Source organism: Podarcis gaigeae (genome assembly GCF_964106915.1).
Source record: "Podarcis gaigeae genome assembly, chromosome: 16".
NCBI lineage: Eukaryota > Metazoa > Chordata > Lepidosauria > Squamata > Lacertidae > Podarcis > Podarcis gaigeae.
Window position 1 is genome coordinate 31,576,274 of NC_139693.1, and position 20,216 is coordinate 31,596,489.

Sequence of the window (20,216 nt, forward strand, 5' to 3'; positions counted from 1 at the left end):
CCAAGTAATGTGATTAATTATTCAAGGCGTTGGTTACCTGAGGAGGGGCATATTTTAGTCAAGTTGGTGCCCCTGATACCAAGTCAACATTGAGTGGCAGTGGGTCTCCAACATTTCAGGACATCTCTTAGTTCTACTTGAAGATGCTGAGCACTAAACCTGGACCCCCATGTTCCTTTGACAAATATTTATCAGAGCTGAAGGTGGAAGTCCAATAGATACCTGTTTTGTTTGTTTGTCCCTGTAAGACAAGGCAGATCATTTTGGACAGTTCTTCAATAGGGCAGGGAGATCCTCAGCTTGGTAATTAAGACTGTAACAGCTGCTGGACTTATAGGGGTGACTGCAAAAATAAATAAATCTCCTCCTCTGATCTTAACTTTTTTTCTTTTCAAAGTGGACTGGCTCAGTTGTGGAAAGCTGGCTTGGATGGGAAGAGAAGGGAAGAAAGAGAACCCTTTATAGACCTCTTTTTTGGTGGTGGTGGTGTTTTGACGACACCACACAACAACAACAACCACCATCCATGAGTTTCTCCCACGAAATCAAGGCTGCTGGCTGCGTGCAGCTCCCATGCCCAGAAATCTTCCTGGGACCTAAATGGTGTTTGAGCAAAGGGAGGAAAAGACTCAACTTTCCCCATCGTCTTCCACCCATCCCTGCTGCAGGTGATACACACCCTGAGGGTGTTTTGTGCGTTTTTTTGGGTGGGGTGGGGGGAGTTTAGAGCGAAGAGAAAGGAGATGAGGGGAGGGAGAACAGGAGGAGAGAGTGAGTGGAGGAGGAGGAAAGGGGGAATGAGAGAGAGAGAGAGAGAGAGAGAGAGGGCGCAGAAGGAGGACCAATCTTGGGAGGGAAAGGTATTAGGAACAGCTGCTCTAGCTCTTGCTCCCGCTCCCTTCCCAACGCAGAAACCCGGTGCCAAAAGCAGCTCCAGGAGCTAACAAGCATGGGCAAAAGTCCCCCTTTACCCCTGAGATTAGGCTGGCTCCATCTGTTGACAGCGGCGGCGTTCTGCATCTGGGGGTCAGAAGCCAAGGTAACCCCGTGGGGATGTTTACGTGGTGGGCGGGCGGGCGGGGAGGGGGTGCTCTCTTTCGGGTCCCCCTCCTTCCTTCCTTCCTTCTGGGTAGATTTCTCCCTCTCAGTGAGGGGTGGCGGGGCTCCCTTAAAACTCCCAACTCCAGCGGTAGGTGATGCGTGGGGAGTGGGGGGCTAATAACGCCGAGCCACAAAGTGTGGGGTTGGTGCGTAATTGCGTTTTCTCTTCAACCGGGGGGGGGGGGGACGGGGAGTGGGGGGGTTGGCTTGTCCAGACATGCCAGGATGTTTTTGTTTTTCCAGCGAGTGGTGGTTGTGCTGGGGGATCTGGAAGAGAAGGAAACGCTTTGATTTGCAAATTGTGCCCATGTGTGAAAAATAAAAAAAAAGGTGGGTGGAGAGCGGGAGGCGGCTACCGCCTTTCAAGTCAGCGAGGGGAGATGTTTATGATTTTCTCTGCCCCAGAGTGGAGAGCAGCGTAAACGGTCGCCTTTTATTCTCACCCCGTTGACTCTGGTCTTTTTCTGTTTTTCTGGTTTTTTAAACTATGCTACGCGGAAAATTTGGAGACGGGGGGTGGGCTATAGAGCAAGGACACACGAGTGTGTTTTCCTCTTTGATCTGTCACGTGTACCCCTCCCCTCTCTCCCTCCCTCCCCCGCCCGCTCCGCTCTCCTTTTAATTAAGTTGCAAGGAAGGACCTGACCACCTCATATCTAAAAGGCTTTTCACGCTCTGGAATCGGTGCCTTAGATGGAAATCCCGATTAAAACAGGTGAGGGGGGGGGGCGCGAGGCAGAGCTGCTCAGATGAGCCTGTTGAGTTGATTAATTTGGTCCTCTGGCCACAGATAACAGAGGATGGGTTTTGCTTTGTTTTCAGGGACTTGAAGGTCTGAAACTGTACCTGTTACCTCCTGCCTTCCTCCTATTTCCCCTTTTTAGGCAAACAGGTCTTCAGGCTTTGTACAGTTGCAAAAACCTGTGTGATCTGTTTGATTGCTCTTCTCACACTGTTGCTGTCAACGTGGGGTGAAGTCTGTTGCTCACCAGGTATTTTGGCGGACAGTCTCCATTATCCCTGTCTGTAAGTCATGCTTTATGAGGCTAATCAGATGACATGGGTCATCTTTTGTAACATGGCGCCCTGTGCAAGGCCAAAATTTGGCACCCCGAAATGGATTTCCCCCCCAAGTTTGCACCCCTTGGCTTGGTGCCCTTTGCAGAGGAACAGCCTGCACCGCCCTAAATCTGGCGCTGGACCAGCGAAGTGAGGAGTTGAATAACATCTGAAGGGCCACTGGTTCTCGATTCCTGTCTTTAAAGAGATTGTAAGAGGCAAGTGTCATAGGCTAAGCATTTGTTCCATTGCTGAAATTTGGCAGTGAAAATGGCAGGGTTCGTGAGTGTGTGTGTGTTTAATTTTTCTGCCATGTTACATTTCCAATAAGGCTTTCAGAGGCAACAGAAAATAAAACATTACTAATAAAAAACAAAATACAATAAAGATCCACGTTTAAAGCAGCACGATTAACAGGAAGAACTACAGTTCCCAGGATTCTTTGGGGGAAGCCATGTGCTTTGAGGGTGTGTTGGGTGTGCTATAAAATGTATGGTGTGGATCGGCCTACGTTCCATTGGTGCATATCATTTTGTCAACAGAACAAGTGTACCACTAAATTACTTTAACTTAGCTCTACCTTGGATACAACCTAATGGTCCAAACTATAAATGATGTTGATTACATATTTTTAAAATAAATATGCAGATTAATTCATGTAAACAGTAACCTCAGGGAAGCCTTAACAACTTTGGGACTGTGAGGAGTAAAATTTTAACTCTTTTCTATCCCTGACATGCTCCTGACAAAAATCCTCACTCCAAAGCTGCTGTTTGCATTTGCAGTGTCCATTGGCCCTGTTCAGATGAAATGAAAGAAGCAGCTTCTGAGAGCCAATTTTGTCAGGATTTGGAAAGAAAGAGTTAAACTCCACTCCCCAGGCCAAAGAAATATCCCTGTTCAGGCTTCCCCCTCTGCTGCTGTTGATATAAACAAGCACACATGTCAATTGCATTAGCCCAAGTAACACCTTGTCTCCATTGGCCTAAAGTTCCTTGATTTTGACCATGTATGCATAGGAACTCATTGGGTCTGCCTCAAGGGCACAACCTGCTTTAAGTTTCTAGAGTTGAATTTATTATCCCAGAGGAGAAAGTGAGTGAAGTATTATTGGGTGGTAACTGAAGTTGTGTTTCTTTGCTGCCAAGGGTCAGAGTCTGGGTTATATTTTCTGAAGGGTTGTAAGGTTTACTAATACGACTCCGTATGAGAGACTGAATCAGTTTACGGTGAGAGGATTTTTAGGGCCCACCCAATTTTTTTGATTGTACGTTGTTTCAAACTGTTTTTTAAAATTGTGTTTAAATTGTTGTGATCTGTCCCAGTAATCTGCCCCAAGACCTTAGCGTGAAGAACAGATTAACAACAACCAACTATGTCCAACCGGGTGGGAGATGAGAAGGGAACATTTATATTGCTGTCTGTATGATGCTGTATTGCCCTAGATAGAGGTGGGTGAATTAACTGGTTGTATTTAATGCTGCCAAAGGGACGCAGGTGGCGCTGTGGGTTAAAGCCTCAGCGCCTAGGACTTGCCGATCGAAAGGTCTGCGGTTCTAATCCCTGCGGCGGGGTGCGCTCCCGCTGCTCAGTCCCAGCGCCTGCCAACCTAGCAGTTCGAAAGCACCTCCGGGTGCAAGTAGATAAATAGGGACCGCTTACCAGCGGGAAGGTAAACGGCGTTTCCGTGTGCGGCTCTGGCTCGCCAGATGCAGCTTTGTCACGCTGGCCACGTGACCCGGAAGTGTCTCCGGACAGCGCTGGCCCCTGGCCTCTTAAGTGAGATGGGCGCACAACCCCAGAGTCTGTCAAGACTGGCCCGTACGGGCAGGGGTACCTTTACCTTTACCTATTTAATGCTGCCTAGGATTTTTTGTGTGCCAGATGTTAGCCTTGCAATAAATAGCTGGCTGCGTACTAGCTGTATTATGGGTACTGTGGTAGTTGGGAATAGTTGAGGGTGAGGTTTGTGTTTAGAGGACTGCCAATGATGTATTTGGGAGATGTTTTTGTGGGTGGGTGACGTGTGGGTGCAGCTCCTACCTCAGTTATTTTGTTTACCCACGAATGGAGTTTGTGCTGTGTTTTCATATTTTATTTTTATTTTTTACTTTTTCTGTTTAAGAGAACATTGTATTCCCCTTCACAGAGCTACAATTCGCAGTCAGTTAAGAAGCCACAGTTCCCAGGATTTTTTCCAGGGAACGCATTGGCTTTGAATGCACATTGCACTCTATCAAGCGTCCATATGACTGGACAGATGGCTTTTGAAGAGGAGAAAGTAAGCAGTCTGGGGTCTTTTTTTGGCCTTCATGGTTTTGACAAGAAATAACATTGGCTTTTTCCTTTTAAGACTTCACAAGCCATTAATCTTGTGGCTGTGAAGTTTTCTTTCTTTTTCTTTTTCTTTGTTGGAAACACAATCATTTTGAGTCATGAATATGATTTCAACATTGGTCTGTTTAAAGACCATTGCACAGCTTTGCAGCACATCTAAGCATGGTTCTGAGAGCTAAAAAATTAGTTTCTGTCAGAGCCTTCTGATAGACCTCCCTATCCCTATTCAGACAAATAAAAAGTATAATTTCCTGCCTTGGAGCTTTGATTGGACAAAGCACTAAGCCTGCAAATTTATTTTTAAAAGATTTATTGGCTAGGCCTTCTTCCCACAGAGGTGGTAAACCTGTGACTGGACTTTACTACTTTCAGTTGCAGGCAGGGATGCATATGATAGGATGTGAGGGTGATCTGGCTGACATCTGTCACCCCATTGATCGCCAGGGTTGGTTTGGCTGATCTGACTGGCTAGGCGGGTGTCCCCTCCCTCCCTCCGTGCTCCATGTGTGTCCCTCCCAAAACTGCGAGCTCAGTGGAAGAGGAAGACCATCCCAGATAGAAGAAGCCTACTGTTTTTCAGTCAAAGGTGTACGATAGAATGTGTCTCCATGTAAAAATAAAAATCCTTTGTGTGCACGGATTAGGGATCAGGGAGAAGACATTGTCAGAAACTCCCCCCCCCCCCCAAAGGCTACTGTTCTGTATGCATGGAGTTTTATATAACAGAACTTTCATTTATGAGAGTCCTCATCTGCATATCTAGGAAAACTGTAGTTTCCCCCCTCACGGGGCTAGAATTTGCAGTTCCCTTAGCAGACTACAGTTCCCATGATCCTTTGGAAAAGTCATTGGCTATAAATATGGCATGGATCTGCCTGTTATTGCACAAGAGAATACATAAGCAGGTTTCTGGCTGTTGCAAATGGATTGTAGAATCTTCTACACAACAAGTTTCGGCTAGGACAGCTGTTGTGCTGGATACCCATCCACTAGTTTGCGCAAGTCTGTATAGCATCCTTCCCCAAGTTGATGCCCTCCAAATGTTTTGGACTGTAACTCCTCACTGGTGGAGACTGTCATATATGATAACACTGTACACCCCCAATCTTATATATGTGTACTTGGCAGTAAACTCAGTCAAGCCTATTCCCAGGTGCATTGGAGTGCAGCCCTAGTTATACCACCTAAATTTGGCTCTGAATATTGTTGCTTGTATATCTTTCCAAATAATCTTTGCTACATGAGCTAGGTGGATCCTAATGAAAGATGTATTTGGAGACATCATCAGAGAAACCAGTCTCAAAGAACTTATCACATTCATCCCAGGTCATTGTGAAAATAAATTTGGCCAATAGATTGTACTGTAGAGATAGGGTATCTCCTGTATGTGCAGGAAGTCCCAGGTCCATGTCTTTGCATCTCCAGGTAGGACCAGGGAATATTCCTGCCTGAGTCCCTGGACAGCCAACAACAAGCCATTGCTTCAGCTTGTGGTTTGTTGAAAGTAAACACACTATAGTTAAGCCACTGGCAGCATTCAGGCATAATGCTAAACCATAGTTTTGGGTTATGTGCAAACCAGACCACTGTGTACCAGACCCAGAAAATCCCGTTGACACCACATACTCAGTGTAAACCCTGACAGCAAGAGTCAGAGTTTATTTCAACCCACTCCTTGCCCAAAAAAATGCCAGGTTAAATTTGTGGCTATACACATGCCACATAGTATATGCAAACTTGGCCAGTGCCCCAAGTCTATTAAGGTTGTCCCTCCACACCCCAGGAGAAACAAGTAAGTCCCACAGAGATCCCGTAAGGCTATCCACTAGCATATGTATATAATTGCATCTTTATAAAAGTGAAAATATCCTCACAATTTGTTTAGATCTGTGGTTCCCAAACTTTTCCTCCCACAGACCATGGGGGAATTGTTGAGGGTTTTAGTGGACCACTTGATGGTTTTTTCTGGGTGGAATTCGACTAAGGTTTACTCAGAGTAGACCCATTGAAATTAATGGGCCCAACTTAGCTGTGTTCATTAATTTCAGTACATATGTAGTTGCTTACTAACCTCTGCCTGTCGTAGCAATTGCAATACTCTGCAACTGTATTTTATTGCTTGTTTTGTGTCTTGCCTGTTACTTTGCTGTATTTCAAATTGAATTCTGTAGCGTTCAGGTTGTAACACAGCAGAATATTATGTGAGAAGTGGAGGAGGCAATGGATGAACAACTGCAAATCTGTATGAATATTTGATGTGATGGATAGTCTCCTGTCTTCATCCACAAAAACAGCACGGACCACCATTGGTCCACAGACCACAGTTTGGGAACCCCTGGTTTAGATGGTCTGGTGTGGTTTCTCAGGCTCACAGTAGCCATATGATGTGGGTTACGTCGAGAGGTGGGTGATCCTAAGGACACCCAGTGAGGTTGACAACCAAGCAGGAATTTGAAACCAGATTTCTCTATCTATACGTCTCGTTTTCCATGTACCATGCTGCCTTAATTAGCAGAAGCAGTGCCATAATTATGGAGCATAACGCGCTCTCTTTTTATGATCATGCCTTAAGGTTCATTCTCCTCTGCCCAACTGAATGGCTAATTTGAAAACTGCGTCCAATTTATTTTTGGGGAATTCTGTTTTTTATTAAGAAACATAAAAATAAAAATAAAACCACAGTATGTTGATTCCAGGAGGAGGAAGCACATATGCATAGTTGAAATTAAATGCTTCCTGCTAGCTCCTAAGTGTGGGGCAGTGTGTTATCTAGAGTGCAGGCTTTTAAGAAGCCTGAATTCAAATCCCCCCAGGGACACCACTTAGGTAGGGCAGGAAATGCAGTCTCCCCTCCGCCTCCTTTCTTTCAGACCACATGCAATGGCTTCTTAAAGGAGTCTGTACCTCTTTCTCCTGCTGTTGTAAACGTAATAGTCACTATAAAGAAGATTGCAGAACTACCGTAAATATATTTGCTAGGAAGTAAGTTCAGTTGGAGGGATGCGGGTGGGGCTGTGGGTTAAACCACAGAGCCTAGGACTTGCCGATCAGAAAGTCGGCGGTTTGAATCCCTGCGACGGAGTGAGCTCCCATTGCTTGGTCCCTGCTCCTGCCAACCTAGCAGTTTGAAAGCACGTCAAAGTACAAGTAGATAAATAGGTACTGCTCCAGCGGGAAGGTAAACGGCGTTTCTGTGCGCTGTTCTGGTTCGCCAGAAGCGGCTTTGTCATGCTGGCCACATGACCCGGAAGCGAAATGAGCGCCGCAACCCCAGTCAGTCACGACTGGACCTAATGGTCAGGGGTATAATAATAATAATTTATTATTTGTACCCCGCCCATCTGGCTGGGTTTCCCCAGCCACTCTGGGCAGCTTCCAACAAAGATGAAAGATACACTAAAATGTCACATATTAAAAACTTCCCTGAACAGGGCTGCCTTCACATGTCTTCTGAATGTCAGGTAGATGTTTATCGCTTTGACATCTGATGGGAGCGCGTTCCACAGGTCGGGCGCCACTATCGAGAAGGCCCTCTGCCTGGTTCCCTGTAACTTGGCCTCTCGCAGTGAGGGAACCACCAGAAGGCCCTCGGAGCTGGACCTCAGTGTCCGGGCAGAACGATGGGGGAGGAGACGCTCCTTCAGATATACTGGACCGAGGCCGTTTAGGGCTTTAAAGGTCAGCACCAACACTTTGAATTGTGCTCGGAAACGTACTGGGAGCCAATGTAGGACTTTCAAGACCGGTGTTATATGGTCTCGGCGGCCGCTCCCAGTCACCAGTCTAGCTGCCGCATTCTGGATTAGTTGTAGTTTCCAGGTCACCTTCAAAGGTAGCCCCACATAGAGCGCATTGCAGTAGTCCAAGCGGGAGATAACCAGAGCATGTACCACTCTGGCAAGACAGTCTGCAGGCAGATAGGGTCTCAGCCTGCGTACCAGGTGGAGTTGGTAGACAGCTGCCCTGGATACAGATTTGACCTGTGCCTCCATGGACAGCTGTGAATCCAAAATGACTCCCAGGCTGCGCACCTGGTCCTTCATGGGCACAGTTACCCCATTCAGGACAAGGGGTCCCTTTACCTTTACCTTAAGTTCAATTGGAGTAAGGGGTGACATGAGAGAGATGTTTCTTTTCTCTTTCTCAAAGCACTAGAACTCATGGACATTCAAAGAAGCTGAATGTTGGAAGAACATCCTGCAGCACAGTTAAACTATGGCACTTGCTCCCACAGGAGACTGTGATGGCCACCAGCTTAGATGGGTTTAGACAAATTAATGGCGGAGAGGGCTATTGATGGCTCCACAGTCAAAGGCAGTAATGCTTCTGAATACCATTTGTTAGGAAACGCAGGAGGGGGAGAGTGCTCTTGTGGGTCGTGCTGATGGGCTTCCCATGGGCATCTGGTTGGCCACCATGAGAACAGGATGATGGACTAGATGGTCTGATCCAGCAGGCTCTTTTTATGTTCTCAGACCATCCAGGTGTTCCTATTTTCCAGGGACATCCTTGTTTTAGAGAAGCTGTTCCAGTTTCTGATCTGATTCAGGAATGTCCCACTTTCCTTAGGATGTCCCTATTTTCATTGGAGAAAAGTGGGAGGGTATGGAGTTATCCTGTACAATGGTACCTTGGGTTAAGTGCTTAATTCGTTCCGGAGGTCCGTTCTTAACCTGAAACTGTTCTTAACATGAAACACCACTTTAGCTAATGGGGCCTCCTGCTGCCGCCGCGCTGCCAGAGCACAATTTCTGTTCTCATCCTGAAGCAAAGTTCTTAATCTGAAGCAGAATTTTCAGTTAGCGGAGTCTGTAACCTGAAGTGTATGTAACCTGAGGTACCACTGTATAGGGAAGGTTTTTTTCAAAATGTTTAATGTTTTATTATCAGCCCAACAAACAATGACAAAAATCCACCAACAGCATACAAATCAATACAGCTAACCTGATCCAAAACACCCACCCCACTCACACATGAAATAAAGATCACCACAGCTAATCGCAAACAAACAATCACACCCTAGGCCAACCCCAACCTCTCTCACTACCAAAGGAACACAAACAAATAGCAGAGAACCTGCACAAGCGACGCTGACACAAAACCCCACATATATTAGGTATAATAGAAACATTGCCACCTGACTCCACCCCCGCTCTCCACCTCTTTTCCCCTCTTCTTTCTAATGTCTCATCAAATGAAACTGATCTGCAAAAAAGGTTACTTGGAAAAAGAGAGAGACATTGCATATACTTTTGTAAACCAAGAAAATCTTTAATAAAAATACATTTAAAAATAAGTATATAACCCTATTCACTAAAAATTTTTAAAAAAATTAAATTATTTTTATATATGTTGGAAGCTGCCCAGAGTGGTATGGGCAACCCAGGAAGATGGGTGGGGTATAAATAGTAAAATTATCATTATGGAATGGGACGTCCCTATCCAGTGGCAAAGGTAAAGGTAAAGGGAACCCTGACTATTAAGTCCAGTCGTGACCGACTCTGGGGTTGCGCGCTCATCTCGCTCTATAGGCCGAGGGAGCCGGCGTTTGTCCGCAGACAGCTTCCGGGTCATGTGGCAGCATGACTAAGCCGCTTCTGACGAACCAGAGCAGCACACAGAAATGCCGTTTACCTTCCCGCCGGAGCGGTCCCTATTTATCTACTTGCACATGACGTGCTTTTGAACTGCTAGGTTGGCAGAAACAGGGACAAAGCAATGGGAGCTCACCCTGTCAGGGGGATTCGAACCATCGACCTTCTGATCGGCAAGTCCTAGGCTCTGTGGTTTAACCCACAGCGCCACCCGCGTCCCTAAAAATGTGCGTTTCTCCCCGTCGGGGAATCGAACCCCGGTCTCCCGCGTGACAGGCGGGGATACTTACCACTATACTAACGAGGACTTCGCTTATACAGTGGTACCTCAGGTTAAGTACTTAATTCATTCCAGAGGTCCGTACTTAACCTGAAACTGTTCTTAACCTGAAGCACCACTTTAGCTAATGGGGCCTCCTCCTGCTGCCGCGCTGCTGGAGCACAATTTCTGTTCTCATCCTGAAGCAAAATTCTTAACCCGAGGTATTATTTCTGGGTTAGCGGAGTCTGTAACCTGAAGCGTATGTAACCTGAAGTGTATGTAACCTGAGGTACCACTGTATATGAAAACAATGGTCAGGGTTGATGGGAGTTGTAGTCCAAAACATAGGGCACGGCACAGGTTCCATATCCCGGCCTAAGGCAAAGGATGGGATAATAATGCAAATAACTTTAAGCAGAAGAAGGAGAGAGAATGTCGCAAGCAGTCTAGGGCTGGTTGTGCTTGAAGCAAGAGAGAAAGTCTGCTGTGTATTTTTTCCATGACGGATCACTCCCGAGCTCAGTGAAGTATTAAAAAATTTCAACTCCGAAACTATGTCCATCAATTAGCAAAGAATGCAGTCTGATTAATAAAGTCTATGACATTTCAGCTATTAAGTCTGTAAAAGCAACTGGCAGTGGAGCCAGAATCACAGCTTGCCGTACCGAGGTCTCCTGCCAGATCAACCGACCAAATAATGCAAGTTGAATCCGTACAGTAAATGATGCAGCCGGGGCAACAAAATTGGTGCCTTGGCATGCAACTGCTGAAGCACTGTTTATAGCCAGGAAACACTACCACAATTAGAAAATCTGGGGGGCGGGCAGGGGAGGAATGGACGCTTCTCTTCCATTATCTGCTGCTACACTAGTGAACTGTACCAAGTCATACTGTTCGGGGTTGTATGCAATGTACCACTACCGTGAAATCACTTAGGGGTATAGTTGTGCTAACAGAACATTGTTGCACAAGGGAAAATACAAGTGCATTACCAAAGTTTACTGTTAAGCAGATTACACAACTGTTGTGTTGGATTCCCTTGTTGCACAACCTTTAAATGTTGCCATCTGCTGGCGCAACAAATGGACATTGGATACAGCCCTTTGTACATCTATCCCTATATTGACTGGCCGTGACTCTTTGGGGTCTCTGAGAGTGGAGGATATTACAGCAGGGCAAATAGGACATTGCCCCAGCTACGTTTGTCTGCCCGGAGCTAGCCGCTGTCACACTTGCCTTCTTGCAACCATTGTAGGAAGTAAGAGCCAACTCCTAGGGGCTGAGGAGTATTTGCACCCCCAACAAAATATTTCAGGGCCCCCGGGCCCCCCAAGTTGATAGATGATGTTGTTGTTTAGTCGTTCAGTCGTGTCTAACTCTTCGTGACCCCATGGACCAGAGCACGCCAGGCACTCCTGTCTTCCACTGCCTCCCGCGGTTTGGTCAGACTCATGTTCGTAGCTTCGAGAACACTGTCCAACCATCTCGTCCTCTGTCTTCCCCCTCTCCTTGTGCCCTCCATCTTTCCCAACATCAGGGTCTTTCCCAGGGAGTCTTCTCTTCTCATGAGGTGGCCAAAGTATTGGAGCCTCAGCTTCAGGATCTGTCCTTCCAGTGAGCACTCAGGGCTGATTTCCTTCAGAATGGATAGGCTTGATCATCTTGCAGTCCATGGGACTCTCAAGAGTCTCCTCCAGTACCATAATTCAAAAGCTGCTGATTTTCCCTGGTAACTCTGGGTGGCTTCCAGCACTTATAAAAACATAATAAAACACCAAACATTAAAGACTTCCTGATATTGTAGAGTTGGAAGGGACCACAAGGGCCATCATGTATAAAAAATTAAGCAAATGAAATTATCAAACTAAAAACACCAGCTGTTACAATCTGTGTACAAATAAAAACACTACTTCACAGAGAAAGGTACCAAACTCAATTAGAATTCTGCTGGTGATGTAATTGATGTTGACCATTTGAGGTTGCCTCCAACACAGCAAATGATCATCTCCCACCAGCTATGACACTTGCATGTTTAGTGGACAGCAATGCCCATTGAAAATTCCAGTTTCTAGATATGACTGTTGATAATAATAAAAGTGGCCACCTGAAGCTGATCTCTGGTTTGAGAACGGAACTGAAGGCGTTCGCTTTTTTAGAATGCGGATTTATGTTTTGGGTTTTCTATCCAAGCTTGTTCATAGGAAGCTGCTTGTACAGTGTCAGACCACCACCTAGCTCAGTATGATCTACACTGACCTGCAGCAGCACTCCAGGGTTTAGGCAGGAAGTCTTTGCCAGCTGGAGACGCCAGTGATTGAACCTGGGACCTCTGGCATGCAAAGCAGACTCTCTACCACTGAGCTACAACCCTTCCCTTGATAAGTGCCTAAGCATAACTTCCCTATGTATAGATGCCTGATGCTGATTTGCCGTGACAGCTGCTTTAGGGAACGCAGTGTTTGGGGTATTCATGTCTCTGTTTTGGTGCCTAATGATTTGAGTGCATGAAGCATAGCAATACTCTCTAATGACGACGGGAAAGGAGAATTTCTAAAATTGCAACTACTGACGTGTCTGTGTATTGTTATAACATGCTAATTGCCTTTTTACCTCAGAAAGGGTAGCCGGTGTGTGTGTGTCAGGGGGGCGGGAGAGAGAGAGAATTTAAAACAGCTAAAACAACTCTGGAGACAAGAGCAGCATCAAAAGCTCTGCAGCAGTTTCTTTTTAAGTCTGAGAAAATACAAATCGGAAAAGTTTATAGTGTGAAGCTGAACACCATTCAGTAAAGCATGTGTTGGCATGCCTCTAGCCAGCGATAATAGGCAGCATCCTACTAAATAGATCTGCTAGCACAAGGACTTCAGGCAGCATGAAGAAATATTCCCTCCTTTCCCATGCCCCCCTAAATCTTTTCTGAGGGTCCCCACAAACCCTTGGGAAGGGCACAGAGGAAGTATCACTGGACAAGCAGAAATACTTGCACTAGCAGATCTAGTTAGTTGGATACAGCTTAGTGAGTTTCAGAGCTGGGAACCATCACGTAGAACTAGGGATGTAAGAAGGCATCAATTTCCATTCCAACTATGTTCCAACTGTGCAGTGCTGTTTCCGTTCTGCTGCAGTTCAGTTTCTGGCAAAATCCACGTTATTTGTCTTGCTGTCTCCAGTGGCGGAATTTAATGTAAACAATTACATTGTTATTAAATTATTCCATGCCACTCATTTCAATTTGAAGGAAACACAATGCAAATGTATGGGGGGTGGGTGGGTGGCATCATAAATTACATATCATTTGCAGGCTGAAAACAACAGCAGCAAATACCGTTTGTATTCCTTTCCAGACCATGGGACAAATTCTGCAGACGTTGGCAACTTCTGTTTCAATTTCCATCCTAATTCTCCAAAATCCCTACTTAAAGCAGGGTTAATAGGGAATCTGCAATCCTTCAGGTGTTACATAAAACGTAAGAATAGTCTACTGTCCTGAATCTTGCAACGTTCAGCTTCATTGGAGCTCCACGAGTTCTTGTGGGAGAGGGAGAAAAGCTCTACATAATTTTACAGTGGTTACATACGCTTCAGGTTACAGACCCCGCTAACCCAGAAATAGTACCTCGGATTAAGAACTTTGCTTCAGGATGAGAACAGAAATTGTGCTCTGGCAGGCCCCATTAGCTAAAGTGGTGCTTCAGGTTAAGAACAGTTTCTTGTTAATAACGGACCTCCGGAACGAATTAACTACTTAACCCGAGGTATCCCTGTATAAACTTCTATCATGTTACCTCTAACTCACCTTTTCTCTAAACTAAAAAGTCTCTAACACTTAAGGTTGCCATGCATCCGGAAGTTCCCGGACATTGCCAGGATTTGGCTGTTGGAAATCTCTTTAATGTCCAGGAAAATGTCGGAAGTGTAGATTTTGGCGAATTTCCTTAAAAATAGCTCAAAAAATTGCAAAAAACAACAACCCCTCAACATGTTTTGTGTCTGGATTTTCACTTTTTGAAATATGGCAACCCTACCAGCGCTGCAACCTTCCGTTATAGGGCAGTTGTTCCATCCCCTTGATCATTTGGGTGGCCTTTTTCTGAACCTTTCCCAACTCGACAATATCCTTTTTGAGGTGAGGCAACCAGAACTGTCCACAGTACTCCAGATGTGGTCATAACATATACTTGTATGATGGCATTACAGTATTGGCCATTTTATTTTCAATCTCTTTCCAAATAATCCCTAGCATGCAATTTGCCTTTAAAAAACAACAACAACAAAACAACAGTCCCTGCACATTGTGTCAACATCTACTGTGTCCCCCAAGTCTTGCTACTGATCTGTCATCTCCAGTTCAGACCCCATGAGTGTCAGGGGTCAGCAAACTTGCTCAGCAGGGGGCCGGTCCACTGTCCCTCAAACCTTGTGGGGGGCCGGACTATATATTTTTTTGGGGGGGGGATGAATGAATTCCTATGCCCCACAATTAACCCAGAGATGCATTTTAAATAAAAGCACACATTCTATTCATGTAAAAACACACTGATTCCCGGACCGTCCGTGGACTGGATTTAGAAGGTGATTGGGCCGGATCTGGCCCCCAGGCCTTAGTTTGCCTACCCATGGTGTATGTGAAACTAATGATTTTTGCTTCAAAATGCATCGCTCTACACTTGCTTACGTTGAATTGCATTTGCCATTTTACCACCCTTTCACTTCATTTGGAGAAGTCCTCTTGGAGCTCTTTGCAACCTCCTTTTGTTTTAACAACTGTGAACAATTCAGTATCATCAGCAAGCTTGGCCACTTCACATCTAACTCTAACAGTGGTTCCCAATTAGCTAAGTACCGTGGACCCCTTGTTTTTCAAAAGCCAAGCTATCGACCTCCTACTTTTGAAAATTTTATTATCTCTATGGTAGTTTTTGTTATGTGAATGGTGCCATGGAACCCTTGGGGTACGCAGACCACTGACTGGGAACCACTGCTCTAGATCATTTATGAACAGGTTAAAAGGCACGAGTCCCAGTACTGATCCTTGAAGCCTCCACTTTCTACTTCTCTCCATTTGGACAACTGTCCATTTATTGCTACTCTTTGCTTCCTGCAATTTAACCAATCCCTGATCCATAATGTGGCTAACTTCCAACTCCCACCAGCCACAACCTGTATAACGAATGGCCATGGAAGACTGGAGTTGTCATCTAGCAATATTTCTGTTCTAAAACCTTTTATATTTCCAAAAGTCTTATTTTTTTGCTAGCTGACTCTCCCACCGTATACAGTAATAACCCCCCTTTTCTTTTTGACATTTCCAGGATAAACCTGGGTATTTTCTCTGTATTGTTACTAGGGTTAGATAAAACCACATCCCTACTTTGTTACAATCTCCCTTTATTGCGATCTTTTCCATAAGCTTTCCCATACTTCCATTGGGGTATTCTTTCCTTTATTTTCTGCATCAGTTTAATCATAAAATCCTTTACTTGCTAGAATTCTGTATCATATTTCAATACTAAATGGTATGATTTTGACAATACACAGTCATTTTGGTAATTAATTTTTCATAATCGATCTACCTTCTTGAATTATCATTAATCATGGGATTTTTGATGTTTATGAAAACCTGGATGTGCTTAAAGGGTTTTCCTGGTTAGTCTGCTCTTGATTCTTTAATAATCAGTTATCCTGAATAACCAAATCTCTATATCTAAGGAAGTTGTTTTTCCTCCAGATGTTAAAAACAAACAGAAGTCAGTTCCAATTCTTAGGGCACCAAGCACTGATTTCAGAAGAGACAGCTGGATTCTTTAACTTTCTTTATATATTTTTATATTGATCCCATATTCTTTACCAGTTAGAGGTAAGAAAATTATGATTATGAGGGTAGCAGGGTTAAGGGCTACCCTTGAGAGATTATTCTCTATTTGTGTGGTGTTCTTGTATTTTTAGATACAGGGTTGATCAATATACTTTGGATCTGGCACAGCAGAACAATTTGGGGAAAATAAACTGCTTGCTGGTGAGCACTCTGCAACAACAACTCTCCTGATTGGCCTTTCCTGTGACTGACGAACCAGGGCCTTTTTCTCATTCCCATCCCTGCTGAGTCTCCACGCTTTGCAGTGATGCACAGGCAATGAAGTGAAATTTACAAGCATCCTGCCCCCTGAAGTCCAGATTAAAGCAAACATCCCAGAATCTCCTCATCTTCCCCCACCCCCCAATCCCCTTTTATGATTTTCTCCTTTGGATAAGTTAGATTTTGAGGGCAGTAGTCGCAATTTTTAGCAATGACAGACTGATTTGCATGTTCTCTACTTCATGAGTGCGAGATCCAGGTAGTGACTCAATTGTGTGAACAAGCCAGATGACAGTCTAATTGGCATCATTTTCAAATTGCCAATTCAGCTTTTTGGTGTAGGTTTTTTGTTTTGTTTTTAAAGTACCTGTGTAGGGTGTTGCTTTGGTACCATGCATGGCTAGCCATTCCCTCTTGTTGGACTCCTAACTCCCAGTTAAGATCACGGGCACAGGGATGTATTGGGATCATAGCTGTCAACCTTCCCTTTTTTTAATGGGAAATTCCCCTATTCCAGCGCCGTTTCCCGCTGCTTCCCGCTGCTATCCTGGATTGTTAGATATCCCATAAACTGTCCCTGGGACAGGTGAGGCTGCTGATCCCTTATTTTCAAGGCTCCCTGGGACAGGTGAGGCTGCTAATCCCTTATTTCTTATTTTCAAATCTGAAAGTTGACAGCTATGACTGGGATATAAGAGTGGAGAGGTAAGCAATTTGTCACTGAGCCCATCCATACGTGTGTGTGTGTGTGTGAGAGAGAGAGAGAGAGAGAGAGAGAGAGAGATTCTGTAACATGTCATAGTGAATTAGTCGAGGATTTATTCTGGACCATCCATGCATCATACTGCAAATAGTATTGAAAGTGGACGGTGAAGTCCCGTCAAAGGCAACTATGGGGTTGTGGCGCTCATCTCGCTTTCAGGCCAAGGGAGCCAGCCTTTGTCCACAGACAGCTTTCCGGGTCATGTGGCCAGCAGGACTAAACAGCTTCTGGCGCAATGGAACACCATGATGGAAGCCAGAATGCACGGAAACTCCATTTACCTTCCAATTGCAGCGGTACCTATTTATCTACTTGCACTTTTGGGTGTGCTTTCGAACTGCTAGGTTGGCAGGAGCTGGGACAGAGCAACAGGAGCTCACCCCGTCGTGGGGATTCGAACCAACCAACCTTCTGATCGGCAAGCCCATGAGGCTCCGTGGTTTAGACCACATCGCCACCCGCATTGTGTATAACTGCCTTGATATCATAGTAACCACAAATAACCATGAATGCACAATTTTATTTTATTTTAAAAAAGGGTGTCTGGAAGAACAGCATGGTTTTGCTCAAAGTGTTACCAGATACTTTAAACAAAAGAATGAGATATTTTCCTTAATAACCTGCAATCTCTGCCCACTCTTTGGAACAGGACACCTTTCAGCAAGTGAGAGGCTAGAAGCAGTTGGCAGATTTCGGGGCGAAGATGGTTTGAAGATATTACATTGATCCTGGTCCCAATTGTACTGGCTGCCACAGGGCCATCTTAAGTACTGTATTTTTCGCTCTATAAGACGCACCAGACCACAAGACACACCTAGTTTTTGGAGGAGGAAAGCAAGAAAAAAAATATTCTGAATCTCAGAAGCCAGAACAGCAAGAGGGATTGCTACGCAGTGAAAGCAGTAATTCCTCTTGCTGTTCTGGCTTCTATGATAGCTGCGCAGCCTGCATTCGCTCCATAAGACGCACACACATTTCCCCTTGCTTTTTAGGAGGGAAAAGGTGAGTCTTATAGAGCAAAAAATACGGTATATCCAGCACTGTGCTGCAAAGATTTCTCTGGTGCCCCCCGCCCTTGTTTCCCAGAGTTGCCGACCTTTCTGCAGCACAGACATCCAAGGCCGGCCAGTGTGGTGTAGTGGTTAAGAGCGGTAGACTCATAGTCTGGTCAACCGGGGACGCGTCCTCACACTTCTCTGAAGTCTCTCAGCCCCGCTCACCTCACAGAGTGTTTGTTGTGGGGGAGGAAGGGAAAGGAGAATGTTAGCCGCTTTGAGTCTCCTTTGGGTAGTGATAAAGCGGGATATCAAATCCAAACTCTTCTTCTTTTTGTGGCGCTGCAGACAGCTTTGCGGGGCTGGCGGAGGCGGGCAGTGGCTGGAGGATGGCTCCTCCGGTGGGGAAGAGGCGGAGGCTCCGGGCGTGGCGCTGCTTTGGTGCAGCATGGCAGAGGCGGGCGAGGGCAGTGAGCTGATGCTGGGAGGCACCGCGTCCAGTTTCTGCCTCTTCCCTGGTGCCCTCCAGAACTTCGCACCCTGCGCCACTTGCCTCTATGGGCAAGATGCCCCTGGGCTGCCAATTCGTTTCTGGGCCCTAGTCAAAGTGCTGGTTTTGACCTGTCTACATTTTTGTACACGTTTACTTGGCTGGAGAACTGCATTGCAAAATTCAGAGGAGTGCAAGTTTTGAAGTTCTCCTATTGTTTTAGAAAGCACAAATTAGGTAGGTTCACCTTTCAATGCAAAGTGAATCGAATTTCTCTCCATCCATAGTATTACAGAGATTCTAGTACTGTCTCATCCAAACTCATTTAGTGCCAGTATCCCTGGACTTCGGGAAAGTGAGAATCATAAATGGGACAGGGAGGGGGAGTGTATGGAACTGCTTCAAGGCTGGGGACATTCTGGGAGGTCCACAGATTGAAGTAAGTGGTGGGAGAGATTTGTCCGCATGCTCTTCTTCCACATATGGATTGCTTTCAACCTCATATGGCTTTCTGCAGCACAGACATCCAACATGTGGAACATCCTACGAGTTTGCATAAAAGAAGATTTGCTTTGTAGTGTTGGAAAACAAAATTCCAAGCTGTTTTCATCTTTGGGTTTAAAACAAATAACTGTTTTTCAAAAGGACTGAGAAGCCAATTCGGCTCTGCAAAATTAGCCAACTCCACTCATTCTCTCCAGGCTAGGAAGGCTGGAAAGAAACTTTCTCCTACAGAGCTCAACCCAACCTCATAGGATTATTTTCTGAGTGTGGAATTTAACTTCCCAGAGGCCAAAGTTTGGATGTGAACTCAATTCTGGAATTTCTTACTTGGTTTAGGAGAAGGAGCTGTCAACAACCCACTTCACCCCATCTCCAAAATCCTCTTTCTCACTTAGCTCAAAACATTCCATCAAATGGCTTTATTTTTGTCCCCAAATTCTTGACCCTTTTGCTCATCCTCTGCAAATATCCATTCCCATGTACCATTGAAGGTCCATATAGTTAAAGCTATGGTTTTCCCGGTAGTGATGTATGGAAGTGAAAGCTGGACCATAAAGAAGGCTGATTGCCGAAGAATGGATGCTTTTGAATTATGGTGCTGGAGGAGACTCTTGAGAGTCCCATGGACTGCAAGAAGACCAAACCTATCCATTCTGAAGGAAATCAGCCCTGAGTGCTCACTGGAAGGACAGATCCTGAAGCTGAGGCTCCAATACTTTGGCCACCTCATGAGAAGAGAAGACTTCTTCTCCTCATGAGAAGAGAAGACCCTGATGCTGGGAAAGATGGAGGGCACAAGGAGAAGGGGATGACAGAGGACGAGATGGTTGGACAGTGTTCTCAAAGCTACTAACATGCGTTTGACCAAACTGTGGGAGGCAGTGGAAGACAGGAGTGCCTGGCGTGCTCTGGTCCACGGGGTCACGAAGAGTCGGACATGACTAAACGACTAAACAGCAACAACAACAATGTACCATTGAAACATCAAGAAAGTGGGGGAAATATTATTTCTGGAATGGGATAAGCCAACGTCAG

At 45.4% G+C, this 20,216-nt stretch overlaps 1 protein-coding gene across 5 annotated transcripts in view; it reads left to right on the plus strand.

Annotated features, from left to right (window-relative positions):
• Positions 1-645: 645 nt before the first annotated feature.
• Positions 646-20,216, plus strand: part of LOC310833963 (uncharacterized protein) — a 45,618-nt gene continuing 26,047 nt past the window's right edge. Inside the window, exon 1 of one of the 5 annotated variants that reach the window (XM_083717186.1) lies at positions 646-668. Coding sequence is in view for 1 of the 5 variants with exons in the window: in XM_083717187.1 (XP_083573313.1) it covers positions 950-1,039 (90 nt within the window). In the remaining 4 variants the exon portion in view is untranslated. Of the gene's footprint in view, positions 669-742; positions 1,040-1,080; positions 1,190-1,489; positions 1,817-3,508; positions 3,612-20,216 lie in introns of those variants that run through there. The other 4 variants (XM_083717187.1, XM_083717184.1, XM_083717188.1 and 1 more) reach the window with 4 other exon arrangements.